The 20,314-nt window shown below is 35.5% G+C and overlaps 1 protein-coding gene across 1 annotated transcript in view; it reads left to right on the top strand.

Moving 5' to 3' along the window:
• The window catches only part of LOC113974765 (glutamate receptor ionotropic, kainate 2), a gene marked incomplete at its 3' end in the record, with an annotated part of 340,470 nt that overhangs the window by 284,393 nt on the left and 35,763 nt on the right, over positions 1 to 20,314 (top strand). The window contains exon 13 of the mRNA XM_027698214.1: positions 2,977 to 3,194. Coding sequence (XP_027554015.1) covers positions 2,977 to 3,194 — 218 coding nt within the window. The remainder of the gene's footprint in view (positions 1 to 2,976; positions 3,195 to 20,314) is intronic.

The raw sequence follows: 20,314 nt of genomic DNA, 5'->3' as shown, positions 1-20,314 counted from the left end.
CAGTATAGATTGTTAGTCCGGTTGAAGAACCACTAAAAGGAATGACTTTCTGGAAAAAATAACCACTGCATATCTTGAAAAATTCATATAAAAGGTTGGTGGGAGCGAGTGCATATTGGTATAGTTGTTTTAATGGATATACCTGCACAGTCATTTTTAAAACTTCCCATTATAAGCACACCAACTATAAATAAATACCGTTTTTAACTCTTCAAATGAATTCATGGGGCTTTTCTGTAAGTGCAGTAAATATTCTTTCATGTATCAGGTTGTTAGGTTTTAAAAGTCTCTAAGACCTCAGCAAAAAGTGTGCTATGCTCAGAAAAACATGAATTAATGGATAAAAAGAAATCAAGATTCCAGATCAGAAATAAAAATACAGCTGTAGTTGGCTAAGTATTTAGTATCAACTAGGTTGTCAATATACCTTTCAAGAAATTATATAGTTGAAGCATCACTCCCAAATACGTGTTTGTAAGATAATAATTGCTTTCAAAGAAGCTATCAAAAAAAGGAATACTGAATGAAAGTAGGTATTTTGGATTCCATTCACCGTTCTCAGGATTGCCAGAATCACTATCAGTGCTGAGTTTTATTCCTTATGTGAGTGTATGCTTCTTCATCTTTCTGGAGAAGATAAAACAATTAGGTTTTGCATCATCATTTAGCAAGAAAAAGGTATTTTAGTCCCTAGCATCTGAACATTTGTTGACAATCAAAATAAGAACAAAACCTGTAACCTTCATTTTAAAAGATGTCTTTGGAGGACAATAGTTTTCCATGAAGGAAAACCAGTCTCTGTCCTTACCTTATACTGTTTTGCTCTTTCTCAGTTCATCCTTTAATAAACTTTGAAGGCACCATTCTAAGGATGAATTGTCAGTCTTGATTTTGATGACTGCTTGAAAAAAAAAAATTCCCAAAACCCTGAAGTCATCTAAAAGTACGCTTTTAGACAAGCATGAAAGTTCTCACCTAACCACAATAATTTTCCATTAGAAACAGTATAAAAGTGCTTGGGCAATATTCACATTAACTTATTAAGTGCTGCTTCTTTACAAAACATTTGCTTAGTGATGGAGGGTACATGATAGAGGGAACTCATACATGTCTTGCTGGCACCCCTCACTCCCAGGAAACTGTGGGATGTAGTGCTGGACATGACGTTACCTTGGGTACATGACAGTCAGCCCCTGACCAGGCTCTGTTTCATGGGCCCAGGTGGCACTCTGTTTCATTCCTTGGTAAGGTACGAACTTGTGGTAACTGGGGCAACTGCGGCGAATGTTTCCACTCTTCTTTTCTTCCCAGTCCTATCTGATTTTACTGGTGTTGGTTTTTAAATGAAACAAGAGCAATTGAAAAGAGTTCATGATGGTGATCTTACTGGGAAATCTCTTAGTGTTATGGTGTCTAAGTGTCTGACTAACAGGGCCTAGGAGCAACTACATCAGAAAGGTACTTTTCTACTTTTTTCCTTGCAGAATTCTAGGCAGAATCTGGCGCTGGAGTTGGCTGTCATGTCCAAGTCTGTCAGCCTTTTTTTGTTTGAAACAGCAAGGGTAAGATGAACTGCAGGGTAAGATGGGCTGTTTTTGAATACAGTAGTCCAGTTATGATACCACTTCTTTTTTACTTTTCTTTGATTTTCTTCCTCTCTCCCTCCCTCCTTTCTTCCCTCCCTCCCCCAATCCTTCTGTTTTTTTTTTTTACATTGACTTTGGAAGTTTGACATAATCTTTAAACTATTTGAAGATGTGTTACCTTGCTGGACCAGTTCCTTAACTAATTCAATTTAAACACTAAAATTTAACAGGAATAAAATAGTCCATCTTGCCTTCATTCCATTTTACCCAGGAGATTAAAGAGCAAGAGTAGTAACCAATTAACCAAAAGGGATATAGCAGATATGGTAAAACTGGAACAAGTTTCCAGATACAAAAAGATCTTAGATGAAGTTTATAGAATGAAGCTGGAAATTGTTTATTTGATATCATTAGAAATTTCATTCCATTCAGTTATAACATTTTGGAAAAAATCCATCCATTCTCATTTATAATAAATATTTGTGATTGTATATTAGATTGAATTTCATTTTTTCCTATTTTTAGTAATTTGGCACAAGAATTGCTTATGTACTTCAATTTGTCTCATTAGACTCTAAATTAGCATTAAAATTATGCACATTAATATACAGTGTTTGTCTCCCCCTCCGTTCTTTAGTACCATGAGCAGGCAACTCCAGCAATGCATTATAATCTATCTTTATTTAGTTTATGCATAGCAGTCTAATGTTTTTATTGCTAGTCTATTCAATTGAAGAGTGTGGCATAGCCACCCATATTTTTATGAAATTATGGGGCTAACCATAGAGATGGGAGATGTCTATATTTTTATTTTAACAGTTAATAAACAATCCTTTACAGCAATGCAGAAGACAAAACATATCTATAATACATTTCAGATTTTTTATTTCAGATATGAAATATTTTATTTCATATCTGGTCCCTTATTCAACAGCTTATTTTTGTTTCTGCAAGTGAGTTTTACACAAAATACTTAAATAATTTTTTTTTAGTGCTGTCAAGATAAAGAACTGTATTAGGGCTTCAATATTAGTATTAGAGGTTCAGTCCACCCAGGATTTTTTCTGGAAAACAAGGAACTGCTTTTTTTTCCACAATGAGATATGTATATATATCTATATATGTTTATAAATTTTAAAACAGCACTGATCACTGAATCTCCCATTACTATCTTTTGATTCCCATATAGCTCCAAAAAGATGTGTTTATAAGTTTAACCAGTTATTTTTTATTTCAGACGTGTGTGTTTGCACAAGCAGTACATGTAAACCTGTAGCTGAAAGATTTTTTTGCACAGTGATTCCATCTCCCCACTGTGGCAAAAAGTGTTGAATACTTATTAATTGTTTTCTGTGCATCAGTTTCACCTTTCTCCCCTGGTTTCCGTTAGGTTCTGAGCTCATGCCTAAAGCCCTCTCCACCAGGATAGTGGGAGGCATTTGGTGGTTTTTCACACTTATCATCATTTCCTCGTACACTGCTAACCTAGCCGCCTTTCTGACAGTGGAACGTATGGAATCCCCTATTGATTCTGCTGATGATCTGGCCAAGCAGACAAAGATTGAGTATGGGGCAGTTGAAGATGGAGCAACCATGACTTTCTTCAAGGTAAGCTTTATATTCTGTTCGAGAAGATGTTATATCCTGATTGTGGGGTAAAGATTTTGCACCTTGCTGATGGGCAACAGGTTTGATTCCTACTGCTGTCAAAAGCAACTGAAAAACTATTCTTTTTGAGGATTAGCAAGACAGCAAAGGAATCAAACGCAAAATCTCTCATAGAAAACAAAAGGCAGTTTCTTTGTTGATTTTTTTTTAAAAGAATTGAATTTATAGCAGTGAAGTACATGAATAAAGCTGAACACTTTGCTCAGGTCTCCTATAACTGTGTACAAGATAAGTTTTGATGGATTAAAACTTGTAGTTTTAGTTCAGCAGCATTATACCTAGTTGTAGTCTTTTCTCAAGCAACATGAAGGATATTAGCGGCTGGACTGAGAAAAACCTTTTGGACATTGCAATTTTGAGAAACTTTTGAATGAAATTTGGGTTCCATATAAAAAGCTCAGATTATTCCAGTTTTTCTGTTCCTTTTAACCTGTTACTAAGACAATTCAATTTGAAGTATAATGAAATACGCTATTGAATTAGAGAGAAATCTTTCTTTTCTAGCTTCATCAAGCACATAAGTGGACTTAAATTAGTGAGAGGTATGTATGAAGTGAGAGAAGATGGTTTGTTCTCTAACTCTGGTTTTAAGAGTTATTATGCTATCATCTAAAGTTCTGACTCTATATTGACCGTTAGACTGGCATTTGAAATTAGGTAAACTGAGGACCGGGGTAACTTGTAAACTGGTGCAGAAATTGCAGACTGTGTGCTCGTTTTCTGTCATCAAATTCACTGAGTACAAAGTTTGTTTAGATGTCAAGGCTAAATAGTCACTATTTAATCTTATGACCTCAGAGCCAAAGTGTACACATAGTTTTAATTTAAAAAAACCAATAATATTTTAGGCTTTTCACCTTCTGCTTGGAAACAAAAATCAGTTCAACTCCAGTATCTCAGAATGCTACAGGCTACTTAACTTAAAACATAAAATGGAAAAGTTCTGAGTATTTTCCTCAGAATACTTGTTGGAAAAGGAGCTAATGAAGCTGATAGAAGTAACTAATCAATTAGAGGTCTCTTCATATCAGGAAATATGTGAAGCCATTAAAAGTAACATCACTGAAAGTTTAAAGACTGAGGTTTTTTTAAAAGAGTCAAAATGATTTATGTCTCAAGACAGAAAGAAATGACACAAGGTATTTAGTGAATTACAAAAAAACACTACAGGGCTTTCACTTAATTTTAGTCTGGCAGAAAACTTCGATTTTATTCTATTTCAGATTCAAATTGTGGGCTCTAAAATATAAGAAAGCAAGTTTAGATTAGCAGTGATTTTCTTTCTGGTTGCCAGAAAATAATTCTCTCTACACTCTTCCTAATTTTTAGTTTTCCTTATTTAATGAGAACATCCTTAATTTTCTATGTTATTCACTCCTCTTACCTTGTTTTGTATACCCATAATCTGTGGGTTTTCTAAGTGCACAGAGACTCTTCCTCTTTCTCTGGATGTTTTTGCCCTCTGCATATTACTATAGTACTCCCTTTTCTGCACAATTATTCCTTTTTGCTCTCTTTATTATTCTGTTTCCATTTATCTAGATATACTTTGTGTATATTATATTGTATATATATTGTATCCAAGAACTAGAGAGGACTTACTACTGCTGAAATAGTATTTGCACATCCTGCATTGAAGATGTTTGTTTGCAGTTGAAATAACCTAGACTTACACACAACATAGCTATGGTGTCAGATGACATAATTTAGTATTGCTTTTATTATAGTAATGAATTCTTCTCCTTCACTATGAATGAAAAAGAGAAATTAGAACAAAACACAGGATTTCTTTATTTAGCTGATGAACTTTAGGTCAAATTAAGGTTTATTCTATTGAAAAAACATATTTTCTGGACTTTGTGTGTGAGCAGATCATGGTTAGTAAGTGTTTTGTGACATGAAAATGAACCAATAGTTAAGAACTTCTGTTCCAGCAAGCAACCAAATGATTTGAAATATTTTTCTGTTGTTTACTGTCTTATCTAGTAGTATATAAATAAATTGATATTACTTACTAATGAAATTAATCCAAACTTAGGTATTAGAAGTAGCTACAACTGCTCTTGCAGATTAGTCAATAAGTGAAAATCATGCTCAAATAGAAAAGTAAATGAATTGATTCATTTAGTGTCTGAAGCAACTTCCAGGTGGACATTACAGTTTTTTTGATGTAAATGCTATTCACTAGAGCTACCTGAGTAAGGAATACAAGCTAATTAAATATGTGTTCCATGGAAGATAAACGAAAACGTGTATACAGTCTATTACAGTAAACCTTACAGTAATATTTAATATATTTACCTAATGATGTTGAGTTATGAGAAAATGGAATACTATAATTCTGGTCAATATAGTACATCTTTATTTCTGTGTTTTAAAAATATACTTCTGTTTTGTATGAGAAAATTGCTTCAGGAATGTAATTTCCTTACATGAAAAAAAAGAAAATGTAAGAAAATATTTTAAAATAAGACTTTAAGTGGAATTTGCTAGAATGGAATAACTCATAGAATATACTAAATAATACAAAAAGTACTTCAAAAAAGAATCCAATAAAATGGGTTTAAATGGTATATATTGTATCCTCTGATATATAAACAACTGAATATCAAGTGGGAAGTAACACTGCCTTTTTATATGGCATTAAGGAAAGTACTACTGAATGATTGTGTCCGGTTCTGGTGATCACACTTTGAAAATATGTTTAAAATTGGAAAATGTTCATTAAAGGTGAAAGAATGACTGTAGGTATGGAAATAAGCGTTGCAGTTAGAGGCTAAAGATCAGTCTGTTTAATCTGCTGAAGAGAAGGTTAAGTGACTTGATCATGGTTTGTAAGTGCCTTATGACTCTCTAATCTAGCAGAAAAAGGCGTAATGAGATCCAATGTTTCATAGCTGAAGTTAGGCAAATTCAGACCAGAATAAGGTGCATATTTTTAAGAGTGGGAGTAATTGAGCACTGATACAACTTATCTAGGAGTGGGTTGGATTCATCCATCAGGTGCAGCCATTATGAGGAAGACAGATACAGCATAGCCCAAGAGTGTTACTCTTTTGATTTAGATGAAATAGATAGCCTTCATCATACAGCAGCTCAAATTAGATTTTAGTTGTCCCCTCCTACTTCAAAAATCTAAGAGAGTGAGTTCCAGGAGTGGGGGCTGCACAAAGATGATTGAGAGGCTAAATTTATCATCTGTGTGTATGTTTTTCCTTGGCTACTTTGTCTTGTTTTAATGAGTGGATTGAGTAAAACAGTGGCACTGTGTTACAACAAGAAATAAAAGCACCAGATGGTTTCCTAATGTTAAATGAAATTATCATGTCTTGGTAATAGTTATTAGTTCCAATCACAGTGAGCCTCGGTAGATGTCCATGAGGTTGACAGTAATTTATGCATAAATTAGCTATATAGCAGTCCATTGAATTATTTCCTTAAAAAAACTTTGGAACATGACCAAAGCTGTGTGGTACTAAAACAAAGAAGAGCCTATTGTGAAGGAGAACCTAAATGGGTAACTGCTCACTAGATTAAAACCTCCTGAAGGTAAAAGCTTGGAGAGCACATGGGATATCTGTTGAAAATATTGTTACCCTTGTGAGCCAAACATCCCTGTGAAATAGCTCTGTTGAAAAAGGAGAATGCTGTCTTCAGGGGTTTATTAGGTCCTTCATCTCTTGCCTCCTCATGATCTAAGAAACATACATTACAACTCTTTTTAGAAGCAGAAAGCAAAGGAATATTTCAGTGCTTTCTCCTCTTAAGATCTACTTATCTGATCTGAGTGTGGGAAGGAAATAGTTTTACAGGTCCATTACATGTCTGGTGGGTCTGGTGGGCTACTTCTTTGGGAACAACAAAGAAAACCTTAGTATTGTCCAAGAATTAGAAAGAAAGATATGTAAAAGTAAATTCTAAGCCATATCTGCTGTCGGCTAGTAGTTTCATCTCCTGATACATGCTTTTTTTTTCTCAAATTATGGATTTTTTCTTAGTTATGAAATTCTCTTCCTTTCTCTTGGCTACTTTTGTCACTATTGACCACCCTCAAATTTCAGCAGCCTCTCTTGCTTCCTGTTTGGAATAAAATAAAAAGCATTTATTATTTTCACGAAAGGCAATGATCTCACACTAGCTGTTCTCAGATGAAAAAAACTCAGATTTTTCATTGCCCCTGATTTCAGTGGTCTATATTTCTCAAAATCCCACTGTTTGTTTTCTTGCTAAATGACATCTCTGAAACTGGGAAAACAATGTTAATTCTACGCTGGTTCTATTTGTACTACAGTTCTCCATCTTCACACGCAAAAAACCTACTTCAGTGCGTGTGCTTGTATGTGGTCTACAATGTTAAGATTTTTTTTTTGGTGAAGTTGTCATGTACCTTTGTTTTCCCCATAATTTTTAATATCTGTAACTTTCAATGTTAGAATTATTTTCTCTCTATGTTTTTGTACTGTATCAGGCACAGTGGAACTTTTCTCAGTTATGGTTACATTTGCATACCAAATAGTAAAAAACAAAGTAAGTTTTCATTCTCTAATAGCAGTAGATTATCGTCTTTGCTTCTATATCACAAATTAAAGGTCTTCTTAGCTCTCTGTGAGATGTGTATTTTATATCCTTGTTTTGCTGATAAGGAAGCTGAAGCACTAAAAGGGAATGCATCTTTTTCAAAATCACTAGGTGAAAGGCAGATAGGGAACCAATTCTGGTGAAAGGCAGACAGGGCACCAGTTCAGGAAAGCTGACTCCCACACCTTAGAACTATCTAATAGACTGACTATTCTATTTATCATTTACATTTGCCAGTTTCTTTTCTTTTTCAGGACCCATTTTTTTCTTTAGCTGTACTTTTCTACAATTTATTTAATTTCTTCCTGCACTGCTTTCTCCCTATAAAAATCTATGTTGCTGACCCTTTTTAATCATTGTTCTTTCCCCCCACCCCCTCACCTTTTACCCTAGACATTTTGCTGCCACCTCTCTGAGGAAATTTTGGGGAGCAACAGTTCAGCATTTAGTCTATATTCCTCTTCCACATTCTTTGCCTATTGTTAAAGGAAATAACATTAGGCTCTACCTATACATTGCAAAGTCTCAGAAATAGTGTCTTAAAGATAAAGGAAGGAGTTGTAGGGGAATTTCCCCACTGCTTGCAGCTGGAGTACAAGGGACAGATCCCCTGACATAAATGAAAGAATAGCAGAAAGAATAAAAGGTATGAATGTCATTCATTTATCATGAGTGAGGTTGGCATTGACATGCATAAAGCCAGTATAACTTCAGTGGATTTTTTAAACCTGGGTTTGAACACTGTAATAGACAAATAATATTTCTCTGTTGAACAAGTAAATATGCATGTATAAGCACATGGACATATATATACAGAAAACCTTTAGCTGAATGCTTCAAATGAAACATCATGAAGTTTAGAGATGTGTATCAATTATTTGGTGGAATTGTTGCAAGTCAAAGATGAGAGAAGCACCACTTGTGAGATTTTCAAATATCCAGTGACTTGACAGTGACTAATGAAAACAATCTTTTGAGTCCAAGACTCCATGTACTAATCTGGATAATGCTTTAAAATAACTGGTAGTAGATACTGCAGATACACGTTCAGCTTGATTTAATATTATTTCACTTTATAGGTAAGTTGCTTTTCAGTGTAACAAATACAGGCTTGAAAACACATGTGGTACTTTTAACTAAAAAGGGAACAGAATATAAATACCATGCAAACTTTTTTTACTTATTTTTGATCATGATGGTTTGGACATGACTGCTAGAAAAACATACAGTTAAAATGCATCATTGCCCATTTGCTATGATTATTCCCACTTTGTAGGAACACTACTCAGTTAACCACTGCTTCTTTTAATGTACAAAATATGAAGCCATAGTTGCAAATCTGTAAAGCAAGGTCACTCCATACACTTATAAGAACCTAATCTGCTATAGCAGAGCCTGCAAGAATGATATAGACTTTGTCCAGAAATCTCAAAACATCTCTGCCTGACTGATTTCTATTAATTTCTGTAAAAGTTCAAGGAAGTTAGGCAAAGGTAGGTAGGTTATATGATATTTTAACGCAGACTATAAGCAGAAGAGCAGTGCATTTGAATTCTAAATAGAAGAAATTATGATACATTTGGTACTATTAAATTCCTTAAGGTGAATTGCCTTTCTTTTGAATCTGAAGGCAGAAAGCAGAACAAATTCACATAGCGGGCTTCGTTCGAAATAACTCTCCAAGTATGAGGACAATGGTCTTATGCTGTCTTGACCCTTCCCTCTTCTCAGGGGACTGAAGAAGATGAACACAATGACTAGTCAGCTTTACATTTCTACAAAGATTTATACTGCATTATGCCATATATCTAGATAGTAATGTTGCCTTAAGAGACCACAGAAAAAGAGACTCCTGGCCAAATTAGTGTAGGAGATAAGATAAAGAGAGTAGGTCCTTTAGTCTCAGGCTGGAGGCCCACAGGAATACACATGACGCGTCTGCCGTGTCCACAAGGTTCCACAATTTAAGGTATTATCCCAATCAATCCCAGATCTATCCACCCCCGAGATCCTCCCCTCAGCACACCCCTTTGGAAATTGAGGCAGGGGGCTCTGGGACCCCCTCTTCAACATCTTCCTCTTCCTTGCAGCATGTCCAGTCCTTGGAGCTCTTCCAAAGTTCTGGGTTTGAAGGTCGCTTTGTCTGTGTGGTATCTTGTTGTTCAAGCCAGGGTGCAAATGTTCTCAAACAGAATGAAGGCCTACCTTGAGGGAAGTCTAAACATGCTAATGGAATTTAGAGGGATTGATATGGATTGGGGAAACAGAGTTGGGTAAATGTGTAAACTACTGTGCTAAAGGGTGAGCTATTATACAGCTACTTCTAAGATCTGCAAAAAGCTAAAAATCAAAAAAATCCGTAGGCATCAGTAAGCACTCTTAATAAGCTGCTGAATAACATTTGATTAAACTCCAAAATCACAGGAGTGATTTATCATTTACGTCTGTCTCAGCCTACAGCTCTTAGAAATGGATAAAACATGTACAAATGCTTTTTGGTGTCCTCTCTCAAAAAAAAATGTATTTCAAAATAAGTAAATACTTATTCAAAATAAGTAAAATATTGAAATAAGCTGTTAACATGTGAATTGGGTCCCCATTAGTTATTTTTTAAAGGAAGTCAAAGAGAAACATTAAAAATCAATGAAATGTTGGCATTGGGAAAATTCTGGTTTGTTTTTTAATCAATAATATTTTCCACAGCTCAGTATTTGTTTCTGCCTTACCCCAGATATTCAAAGGGGAAAAAGTTTTATGCTGGTCTCCCCACAGAATTCTCAGGTGGGCTAACCCATGGTCACATCTGACTTTCTTGTTCCATAAGTATTTCAAAATGTGAATATAATATAGAGCTAAAATAAACATACCAATAAAAAGCTGAAATTTGTATTATTTTTCAAAATTGCAGCCAACAACAAAATGTATTAATCAGTGCACATGCATTAATGATCCATACAACAGGTACATGATGGAGTTTGTCTGAATAAAATCAATCTTTCTCAGTGTGTAAGGTATGATAAAATATAGCAAGATCGAATTTCCGCTTGGATAGAAATACAGGATACAAGAAGTCAGAGCCTGGATAGGGTAAAAAAATAAATTGTTGACTTTACATTTGTCCTTAGAAAGTCAAGCATGATATGCAAATATTTCCCAAACCACAATTTAAGTTCTAAATTGTGTGGATTATTTACCAACAAAAGACAAGAATTTATATCAAATGTAGCTGATCCAGAGGTATGTCATAATCTAGATATCTGAAAAATCATTTTGTAGTTAACAGAAACCCTTTGTGTATCTTTTTTTTTTTTTGAGAATATATAGTGAAGCCACAGAAGACAAGAATCACAGACTCACAAAATGGGTAAGGTTAGAAGGGACCACAGTGGTTCATCTGGTCCGGCCTCCCTGCTCAAACAGGGTCATCTTAGAGCATGTCGCACAGAATTGTGTCTAGATAGTTCTTGAATATCTCCAACGAAGGAAACTCCCCAACCTCTCTGGGCAATCTGTTCCAGTGCTCAGTCATCCACACAGTAAAGTTCTTCATCATATCCAGGTGGAACTTCCTGTGCATAAATTTCTGCCCATTGCCACTTGTCCTATTGCTTGGCACTGCAGAGGAGAACCTGGTTCCATCCTCTTGTCATCCTCCCTTAAGATATGTATACACAGTGATGAAGTGCCCTCTCATTCATCTCTTGAGTCTGAACAGGCCCAGCTCCCTCAACCTTTCCTTGTAAGAGAGATGCTCCAGCCCCTTAATCCTCTTCATAGCCCTCCTCTGGACCTGCTCCAGTAGCTCCATGACTCTCTTGTACTGAGAAGCCTAGAACTGGATATGGCACTCCAGATATGGCCTCACAAGGGCTGAGTAAAGGAGCAGGATCACCTCCCTTGATCTGCTGGCAGTGCTCTTCCTAATGCACCCCATGACACCATTTGCTTTTGTTTGAAGTCACATGGAGTTTAATCACTACTAATTACTGCAAACTGCTTCTCTCAATAGCTTTCTTGTGTTGTTTTGTGATCAGCTTAAGCCAGACTAACTGTGAGTAGTCCAACCTCTTCTCCTGCCTTCAGAATCAAGCTGTGTTGGCTCTACCTGTCATCGTGTGTGGCAAGAATCAACTCAGCTTTCTGATCCAGCTGAAAATGAATCTTTTTCTGCTGTTGCATTTTTACTTTTCAGTTGTGAAGAAAGCTGCTCTGGCTGCTAAAGTGTTAGAACTGATGCGAGTGGAGTGTCTCATTACAAGGCAGGACTATACTATATTACCTGCTAAGTACGAAGACCTGGAAATACATACCCTTTGGAAAGTGAGTTATGTTGCCTAGACATTTGAAAGTGTGACAATGAGAAAATAACAAATTGAAATTGCTGACACTTCCAGAACGTCTGTTTTCTTTTTATACTAGTGTAGGTTTTGTCTTAACTGGTAACCCATTTTGTTGCCTTTCTCTCACCTGGTACCCTTCAGTTTCTGGCTTCTTCAGGGCCTGCAGCAACGCTGCTGACAGCATCATTTGTAAGAAAATTACTGAACTCTGGGTTCTGATTTCAAGGCTTTTTCCTCAGAAATGCATAACCTAATTGCTATCTACCCTTATCACCTTTCTCTCCTCCTGCTGCTTTCCCCCAGGAGGCAGGGTGAGAATGCTTGCCTTTTCTCTTTTCTTTTCAGCTTTTTTTCTCTTTATGTCTGTCTTTAGATCTTGAGCAAGGTGAGAAAAGGAACTGAACTAGATCACAGAGAAACCTTAAACTGCAAACAGAATTCTGTATGAAAGACGTAATTCAGAGGTAGGGTTTGTTTAGGAAATTCAGAGGACATCTGAACATTTTTAACTATCAGAGCCTGAAAAAAAATTGTCTTGCTCTTCAAAGCAAGTAAATCTATCACCAAGTAGCCATGTAAAGTTTGCAAAATTTGATCTATGACTCATCCTGGGAATGTGATTCAGAAACAATTCTCCAGAGTGAGCTGTCTCTTGATTCAACCATTTTTTTGTGAGATCCTGCCATATGAGCAACCTTCAGTATTGAGTTCCTGCCCACTGAAGCAGCCTGAAAGTCTCCATTCATTAACAGAGGTGAACTCTTGGTTCTGCCTTGTCAGTTGATATGTCATAGTACTAAGGTGTTGTCCAACTACATTAGCATTGCTTGTGTAGAGAAATATTTTCAGTGCCAGAATTGCCCCAGACACCATCCTGAAATCTTATCATACTGAAAAATTTCTTCTCGAGATTTATTAATTTCTCCAAAGAGAATGCTTGTTGTGATTGGTTAAACCATCCTTTTTGCAATACATCTATGGTAATAATTACATAAACTTATTTGGGTATTGGTGCCTTTTAAGCATGTTTTGGTATCCATGCATTATGTGAACTCATATTTAATGTACTCAAGATCCTTAACCTGCACAATATAGATTACTGTTTCATAAAAAATATACTAAAGCAGGCTTTAGAATCATATAATCATAAAATAATTTAGGTTAGAAAAGAGCTATAAGATCAAGTTCAACCATTAATCTAACATTGCCAAGTCCATCACTAAACCATGTCCTTAAGCACCACATCTACACGCTCCAAAACCTCAGTGTCTTTCTTGTAGTGACAGACCCAAAACTGAAGATGGGATTTAAGGTGTGGCCTCACCAGTGCTGAGTACAGAGGGACAATCATTGCCCCCTGGCCCTGCTCTCCACACTATTTGTGATACAGGCCTTGATGCCATTGGCCTTCTTGGCCACCTGAGCACACTGCTGGCTCATATTCAGCCAGCTCTCAACCAACACCCCCTGGTCCTTTTCTGCTGGGCAGCTTTCCAGAAGAGTGGCTGTTCTTCTGCCAGCCTGTAATGTTGCATGGGGCTGTTGTGACCCAAGAGCAGGACCCAGGAATTGACCTTGTTGAACCTCATACAATTGGCCCATCTATCCTGCCTGTCCAGATCCCTCTACAGCGCTTTCCCACCCTCCAGCAGATCAACACTGCCCCTGACCTTGGTGTCATCTGCAGACTGACTGAGGGTGCACTGGATCCCCTCATCTAGACAATTGATAAAGATATTAAACAGAACTGGGCCCAATACTGAGCCCTGGGGAACACCAGTTGTGATTAGCTGCAAACTGGATATAAACCCATTTATCACCATTCTTTGGGCTTGGCCATCCAGCCAGTTTTTTATCCAGCAAGGAGTTCACTCCTCCAAGCTGTGAGCAGTCAGTTCTTTATGATCACAGCAGCCTACTGATCAGAGAGTTATCTGCCCATGAACATGCTGGACCAAGCACAATCAATATATTTGGTAGGATTGTTTTATATGTTCAGATATGATATATGTGATTTCAATTTATTCATCAATTTATTGTATAGGAAATTATGGGTGCTTATTTTTTTTCACATCTTAAAAGCTGAGACAGTCACTCGTAATAATGGTTGTGATAATAAATAATATGTCCTTTTATGCTGAATTTGACTTAAGTTCTCATAATAGATATTGAAATGTAATTTGTAAGTAAAATCCAGATAAATTATCATGTGAATTATTGTGATTTGAAGGGAGCATGAGAGCTTTTGCTATACCAATACCTTAAAATATTTATATTGGAGTAGTGTATCTGCATTTGAGAACTGAAATCAGCTCCCCCTCAACAAGCTATAAAAAATGGCAAATATCCTGGAGGCCTTTGAAGACTTGACTTTCTTGGTCTTTCTTTGAAGAACTCTTACTTTCTTGTGCTGCAGGCACATGGCAGGATAGAAACAGTTCTGTTGCTCTTTTGTTGTTCTCACTGTCTTTCTGTTTCCATGTCTTTCTTTTTATTTTTTTCCTTTTTTCTTTTAGATACAAGAGATACCTTCCTTGACTTACAAGGACTCTCCCAAAACTCTTTTGAAACTTCTATATGATATTTCTCATAGAAGTTTCATGTACTCTTTCATATATTTTCACTTTCTGAAAAAGGAAGATGCATCTCTAAAGGAACTTTCTGTGAAGAAGGAATATTAGTACCAAAAATTTTCTGGGATTTGGGGGAAGGCTTTCTAGCTATTTTGTACCCTTTTACTGTATCTGACAAAGAAGCTTTGAGAATAGTTTATTTGATTCTAGGACTTCTAATCTAAGCCTATCCAGGTAGTTATCATTCAAGTGGATTTTTATTCAGGCTGAATTGCTAAGGAACTTACTTGAATTGAATAATAACAACAGTTTGGTTTCTTATTGTATTTTATGGTTACACTTAGTATTTCTGATGCAGTTTTTTGTTCGTTGAAGAGCAGAGATGCTTATAATATTTCATTATACATGTGCAATCCAAAAATGGTATTCTAGTCTGGAGTTTGACTACCCCTAACATCAGAAGTTAGCAGAGGAAACATTGAATCTTCAGTTATAGCTTCCGCTTCCAGTCTAGCCTGTTCATAATGAAGAAGATTTGGCTGTTTCTGTGGATGTCTTTTCAAATCAGATCATAAAAGGTGAAAGGAGGGTTGAAGGGAACCATGAGGCTCATTTCACAGAAGCATTGAGGCCATTTTTTTTTACATTCTTATTCAGTTAATAAAAAATTTCTGGATTTATTTGCAAGATTTCTAAATACTCTGAATAAATTTATTAACAGTTAAAAAAAAATTGAGATTCTTGGTCTTAATCTTTAGGTCTTCAATTTTCCTTTGAGAAATGCAGAATTACTTTGGTAAATTAAATCTCTACATTTTAGTGGAATAATTGTAACAGCAAAACCACCAGCACTGATGAATGTTGACAAATGTAATAACTTGTGATTTGAGATTTTTTTCTTTTACATTTCTTGACATTAATGATGGAATCAAGTCTTTAAAAACCTCCTGTTATTATGTATTTGAAATTCAAATGTTTAATATTTTATTTTTTTACGCTGTGTTGCACTACAAAAACCATTTTTAAATAACATTATCAACTGCTACTATAGCTAGTTTCACTTCATAGGTAAAATGTGTAGCAAAGGTAATTTATTATCCGTTTTGGATACAAGAATTATAAAACAAAGTGTGACAACCCTAAAACGATAATGAGTAAAACCAGGAATAGGTTGTATTCCTGAAGTTTCCCAAAATGCATGGAGTAGGACTGTACTAGAAATAGATTCATGAATTGGTGCATTGATAAAAAAAGATATCAACTGTTGATTGAGAGAATTTAATAGGAAGATGTAATATCTGACTGTTGATCTCAAAGCCAGAAAACAGACACATACACACACACAGATGATTTATTTAACTAGGAAAGATGCAGTTTTTGAAACATGCGGGGCAGGTTTCTTCTCACTCCAAAATGTAGGTACCCCCTCTCCTCTCCAGTAGTCGTCTGAGTGCCTCTTACTGCCACCAGAAAGAAACTGAAAGGCACCAGGAAGTAGTTCCTCCATACTACCTTAAGCAATTTTCCTAAGGACAGTGTTCTCCAGAGTTACAGGAGTTAACGCATTGACTGTAGAGAAAAATCTCTTTCAAAGTTCATATTTTGGCTTACAGTCTGAGTTGAAACATGGCCAAAATTCTGGTCTGTGTTTAGAAATTTTTTATTTAGAAAGATTGAGCTGGTCACAATGGGGGTTCCTAAAAGCAAGCCACTGATGCAAAAGCCTTTATTTCAAAAAAGAAAAAAAAAGTAAAAATAGCAAACAATAAACACTATCCAACATTTTACTTTGCTTACGTGACTCCATATGCATGATTTTATTAGAGGCTCAGTACATTTATCCTCCACCAGAAGGGCAGATGTTCCTGTGTCATCTGCTGTATAACCTGTCATTTTTGTTACATTTATGAATCCAATTATTTTTTTGTTGTTGTTAAATTGGAGAGAGAGGTTCAGGCTTTTGATGTGTGCACCAGTAACGTGTTTGCATTGTTTGAATATTTTTCTGGAAATATGTGGTAATCTTGACATATCCTATGCCAGAATTTTCATGGAAACTTGAAATTGAAAGGTACAGTTCAGCTTGCATATGGGAAATGCAGCAAAATTAACAACCTTTTTTACATAAAAAACAAAATTTGCTGACATCCCTCTAACAGATTCTGAATCATTAATTCTGTTTTGCAAAATTTATTTTTCTACAATTTTTGATTTCTTGGTTAGAAGTTGAAACAGTAAAATTATTAAAGCTAGAGTAGAATATTTCAGATGTAAGGGACCTAGAATAATCATCTCGTCCGACTGCCTGAGCAATTCAGGGCTGATCAAAAGTTAAAGCAGATTATTAAGGGCATTACCTAAAGGCCTTTTAAACACTGACAGGTCTGGGGCATTGACCATCTCTCCGGGAAACCTGTTCCAGTGTCCGAAAGCTGTCTTAAAAATTATCGTTAAAAAGTCATGTTTTCTGACCCCTGATTTTGAAGTAAGAATTTTGAAGTGGATTGTTTAGAGATTAAAGCAAAGTATATATTGAAATCTTTACATAGTGTTTAATATATATTTTTTGAAATGTATTACGTGTCTCTGTCTTGTACACAGTCAGGTTATATTTTTAGTATTAAGTAAAACAGGACAGCATGATTTTTAAAATCAAAGTCAGTGGGCTAAACTTTCTTCTCCATCAAAATTAGATGATCATGAAGAAACACCATATTAGGAACAGCCTTTGGTACATATTTGACATCTCCTGAACTGTTATCTATTTTTCTTTTCTGTCTTGCTCAAAAATAATACTTTTTCTCAGTTGTACTGGTTCAACTTAAAGCAAATTAATTGTTGTGGGGTTAACTTGTTTGTAGAGCCTGAAAATTCTAAGGTGGAACTAAATCCTTATTTCTTCTTCCTATGTTTTTTTAATAAATATGTTTCCATTGATTTCAGTAGGTATTAGGGATTTCAATACCTTTGTGAATCTAGGCTTACAGACACACAAAATAAATAGAGTCCAGAGGCTAGAGGAAAGCAAAAATAAAATGCAAATAAAACACCAATCACTTAGTAGTTTCATTCCGTTTGAAACCAAAATGCTACATTTGATCTTAAATTTAAACATGCAGTACTTCTCCTTTTGTCATACTGGTGGTTTCCACAGCATTATAATGACGACTATTAGGTAACTGATACTGCTTACCATTTTAATTTTAAATGAAATATTTCATTAGTGTAATATGTACCAAAAAGAAATTATTTAATTTCACTTGAAAATAGAATCCGGTGTGTTTGTATTCAAGAACAGAAAAACAAACACACACTTTGTTCTGATTTTTTTCAAATACACATTATTGATTTGTAAATATATATTTGGAACCTATTTTAAGTGATGACTAATTTCAACCTTATTTCCATGGTGAACACGATGGTTTTTGAGATGGATTTTTAAGTGGGACCCAGAATGACTCATTTGCTTAAAAAATTCAAGCTCTATTTTGCATAATTTTACATAGACAATAGTTAGTATAAAACAAACAAATGCTCTTCTTCTCCGCATACACACATATACAAATGATGACTACGTTTGTATGCATAATTTGCAAACAGCATTTCCATTGAAGGTGTAGGAAACATACTGTTATTTTACTGCACTTCTTTTGTTGAAGAGGAAGTGGTGTCATTGAATAGAATTGCCTCATCAGACACTCTACAAAAGTGCCAAGTTGCAGCAATCAATAGGGAAATAGCAGATGTGAAGGTTAGTTGGCATCAAAGAATATGAATGGAAGGCTTTCCTATGGGAAAGAAAGTGCTTCATTTCACTTCATCTATACTCAGAATATTGGTTCTATCAAGCTTTCAGAAAATTAGAGTATGATGGCTTTCATGAATCCAGCTCTGAAAGAGTCACTTTAAAAACAGTTAAAAAGTTAGACATCTGGGGAACTGTACAGAGTAATCAGGATTTTGTTAGTTTTTAAACTGGAACGCTGCAATTTCTTTTCGCTCTGAAGAAAGCAGCTCCAGTGCAATGATTCTGGGACAAGAACTGGCTCCCTGGGTGATCTTCGTAGATGTGTAAATGCTGCTTTTGGAACGTGTTCACAGGAAACAAACAGCATGTTTTCATTTCTCTAGAGCATAAATATTTAAAAACTTTTGTTCAAAAATTTCCTTGTTTTGGGACTGGTTTGGATATTCATATTTGTTTATTTTTCTGAACAGTATAAATAACTTTTCAGTGTTGATCCACACAGGAACTGTTGCAGAAAAACTGAGTTTCGATACCTCAGTCAAGTTCATGCTCTTTAGAGAGATTGTCCTACAGGGAATGGTAAAACTGGAGAGTCAGTGAATCATAGATAGTATTTGTCAGCCTAAGAGCTTACAGTTGCTGATAGCAGTTGAATGCTTTTCTGAGCAAGCTGTAAAAAGGAGCAGGTGCTGGTGAGAATAGAGTACTTGGAGACAAATATTCACTGATGGATGATTTTGTTCAGTTACTTTACAAACTTGTGAGATATTTTCTTATCAAGAAGGTAAATTAGAGATTTTGTGTGGTTGAGATGGAACATGCAGGGGTTTTTTCTTTAAAAAAGAGCTCAACTTTTTAATCATATCTTTTTCTCTAAGAACATCTCTAGTTAGAGGGATGGATACACATTTCTTATAAAACACTGACACAATTTTCTCCCCTCACTGATCTTTAAATTAAAATATTACTTAATGGAAGTTATACCCCTAGTCTGTTCGATTAATACTTAGAGGAAATTATATTTATTGGCAATGTGAAGGAGGAGTCATCATTAATTATCTAAAAGCAGCTTTCTCACTGAAATCCAACATGGATTGAAAATGAATTTTCCCTCGTCCTTGGGCTCTGTTCACACTAATAAGCAAATAAATGCATTAGAGTGCACACTGAATCAAAGGTTTCACTGAGAGTTTAGGTATTTGGTGCCAGAATAGAATTTGATTTGCTGAGTACTCTGCAATGCTTCAACTTCCTGTGCCTCCAAAGTTTGCAAGGGGCTCAACTGAGAACTTTGACATTAAGAGCTTAAATGAACATCACGTGGTTTCTGTTGAGATTGGTGTTTCATTTTAGAGTGCTGTGTAATGATGTTTTACAAACAAGTTTCTTCTACCTTCAGTGCTTACAGATATATTTGACAACATGAGAAAATTATTTTGCTTTTGGCTTTAAAATGAGGCTGAGGCATTCCTGTCATCCATTAGTCAAGACCAAGTATTTTTACATCAATAAGCATAGCCAAAAGCATCATAAAAAAACTGTTAAATAATCTATCTCTTACCTTTTTTTGTATTTTTATCAGCAACTTATCAAAGCAAGAAAAAGAGAGATAGCAATAAAATTTAGAGCTGGACCTAACATGCAAAGTTTTTTGCAACCTGGACTTTATTAGGTTCTTATTTTAGGTAGTAAACCCACGTTAGTAATAGAGAAAATAGCCTTATTTTATTATGCCGAAAAAGTCAAATGTCAGCTTATCGAAATTATGAAAAACTTTAACCACTCAAAGCTGACATCTTCAGCTTTCTTAGTCTAACATGA

Source organism: Neopelma chrysocephalum, unplaced genomic scaffold, assembly GCF_003984885.1.
Source record: "Neopelma chrysocephalum unplaced genomic scaffold, ASM398488v2 Primary Assembly neopelma1_23b, whole genome shotgun sequence".
Classification (NCBI taxonomy): Eukaryota; Metazoa; Chordata; class Aves; order Passeriformes; family Pipridae; genus Neopelma; species Neopelma chrysocephalum.
The sequence above is the reverse complement of the archived record's forward strand: the minus strand, read 5'-3'. Positions and strand labels throughout refer to the sequence as shown.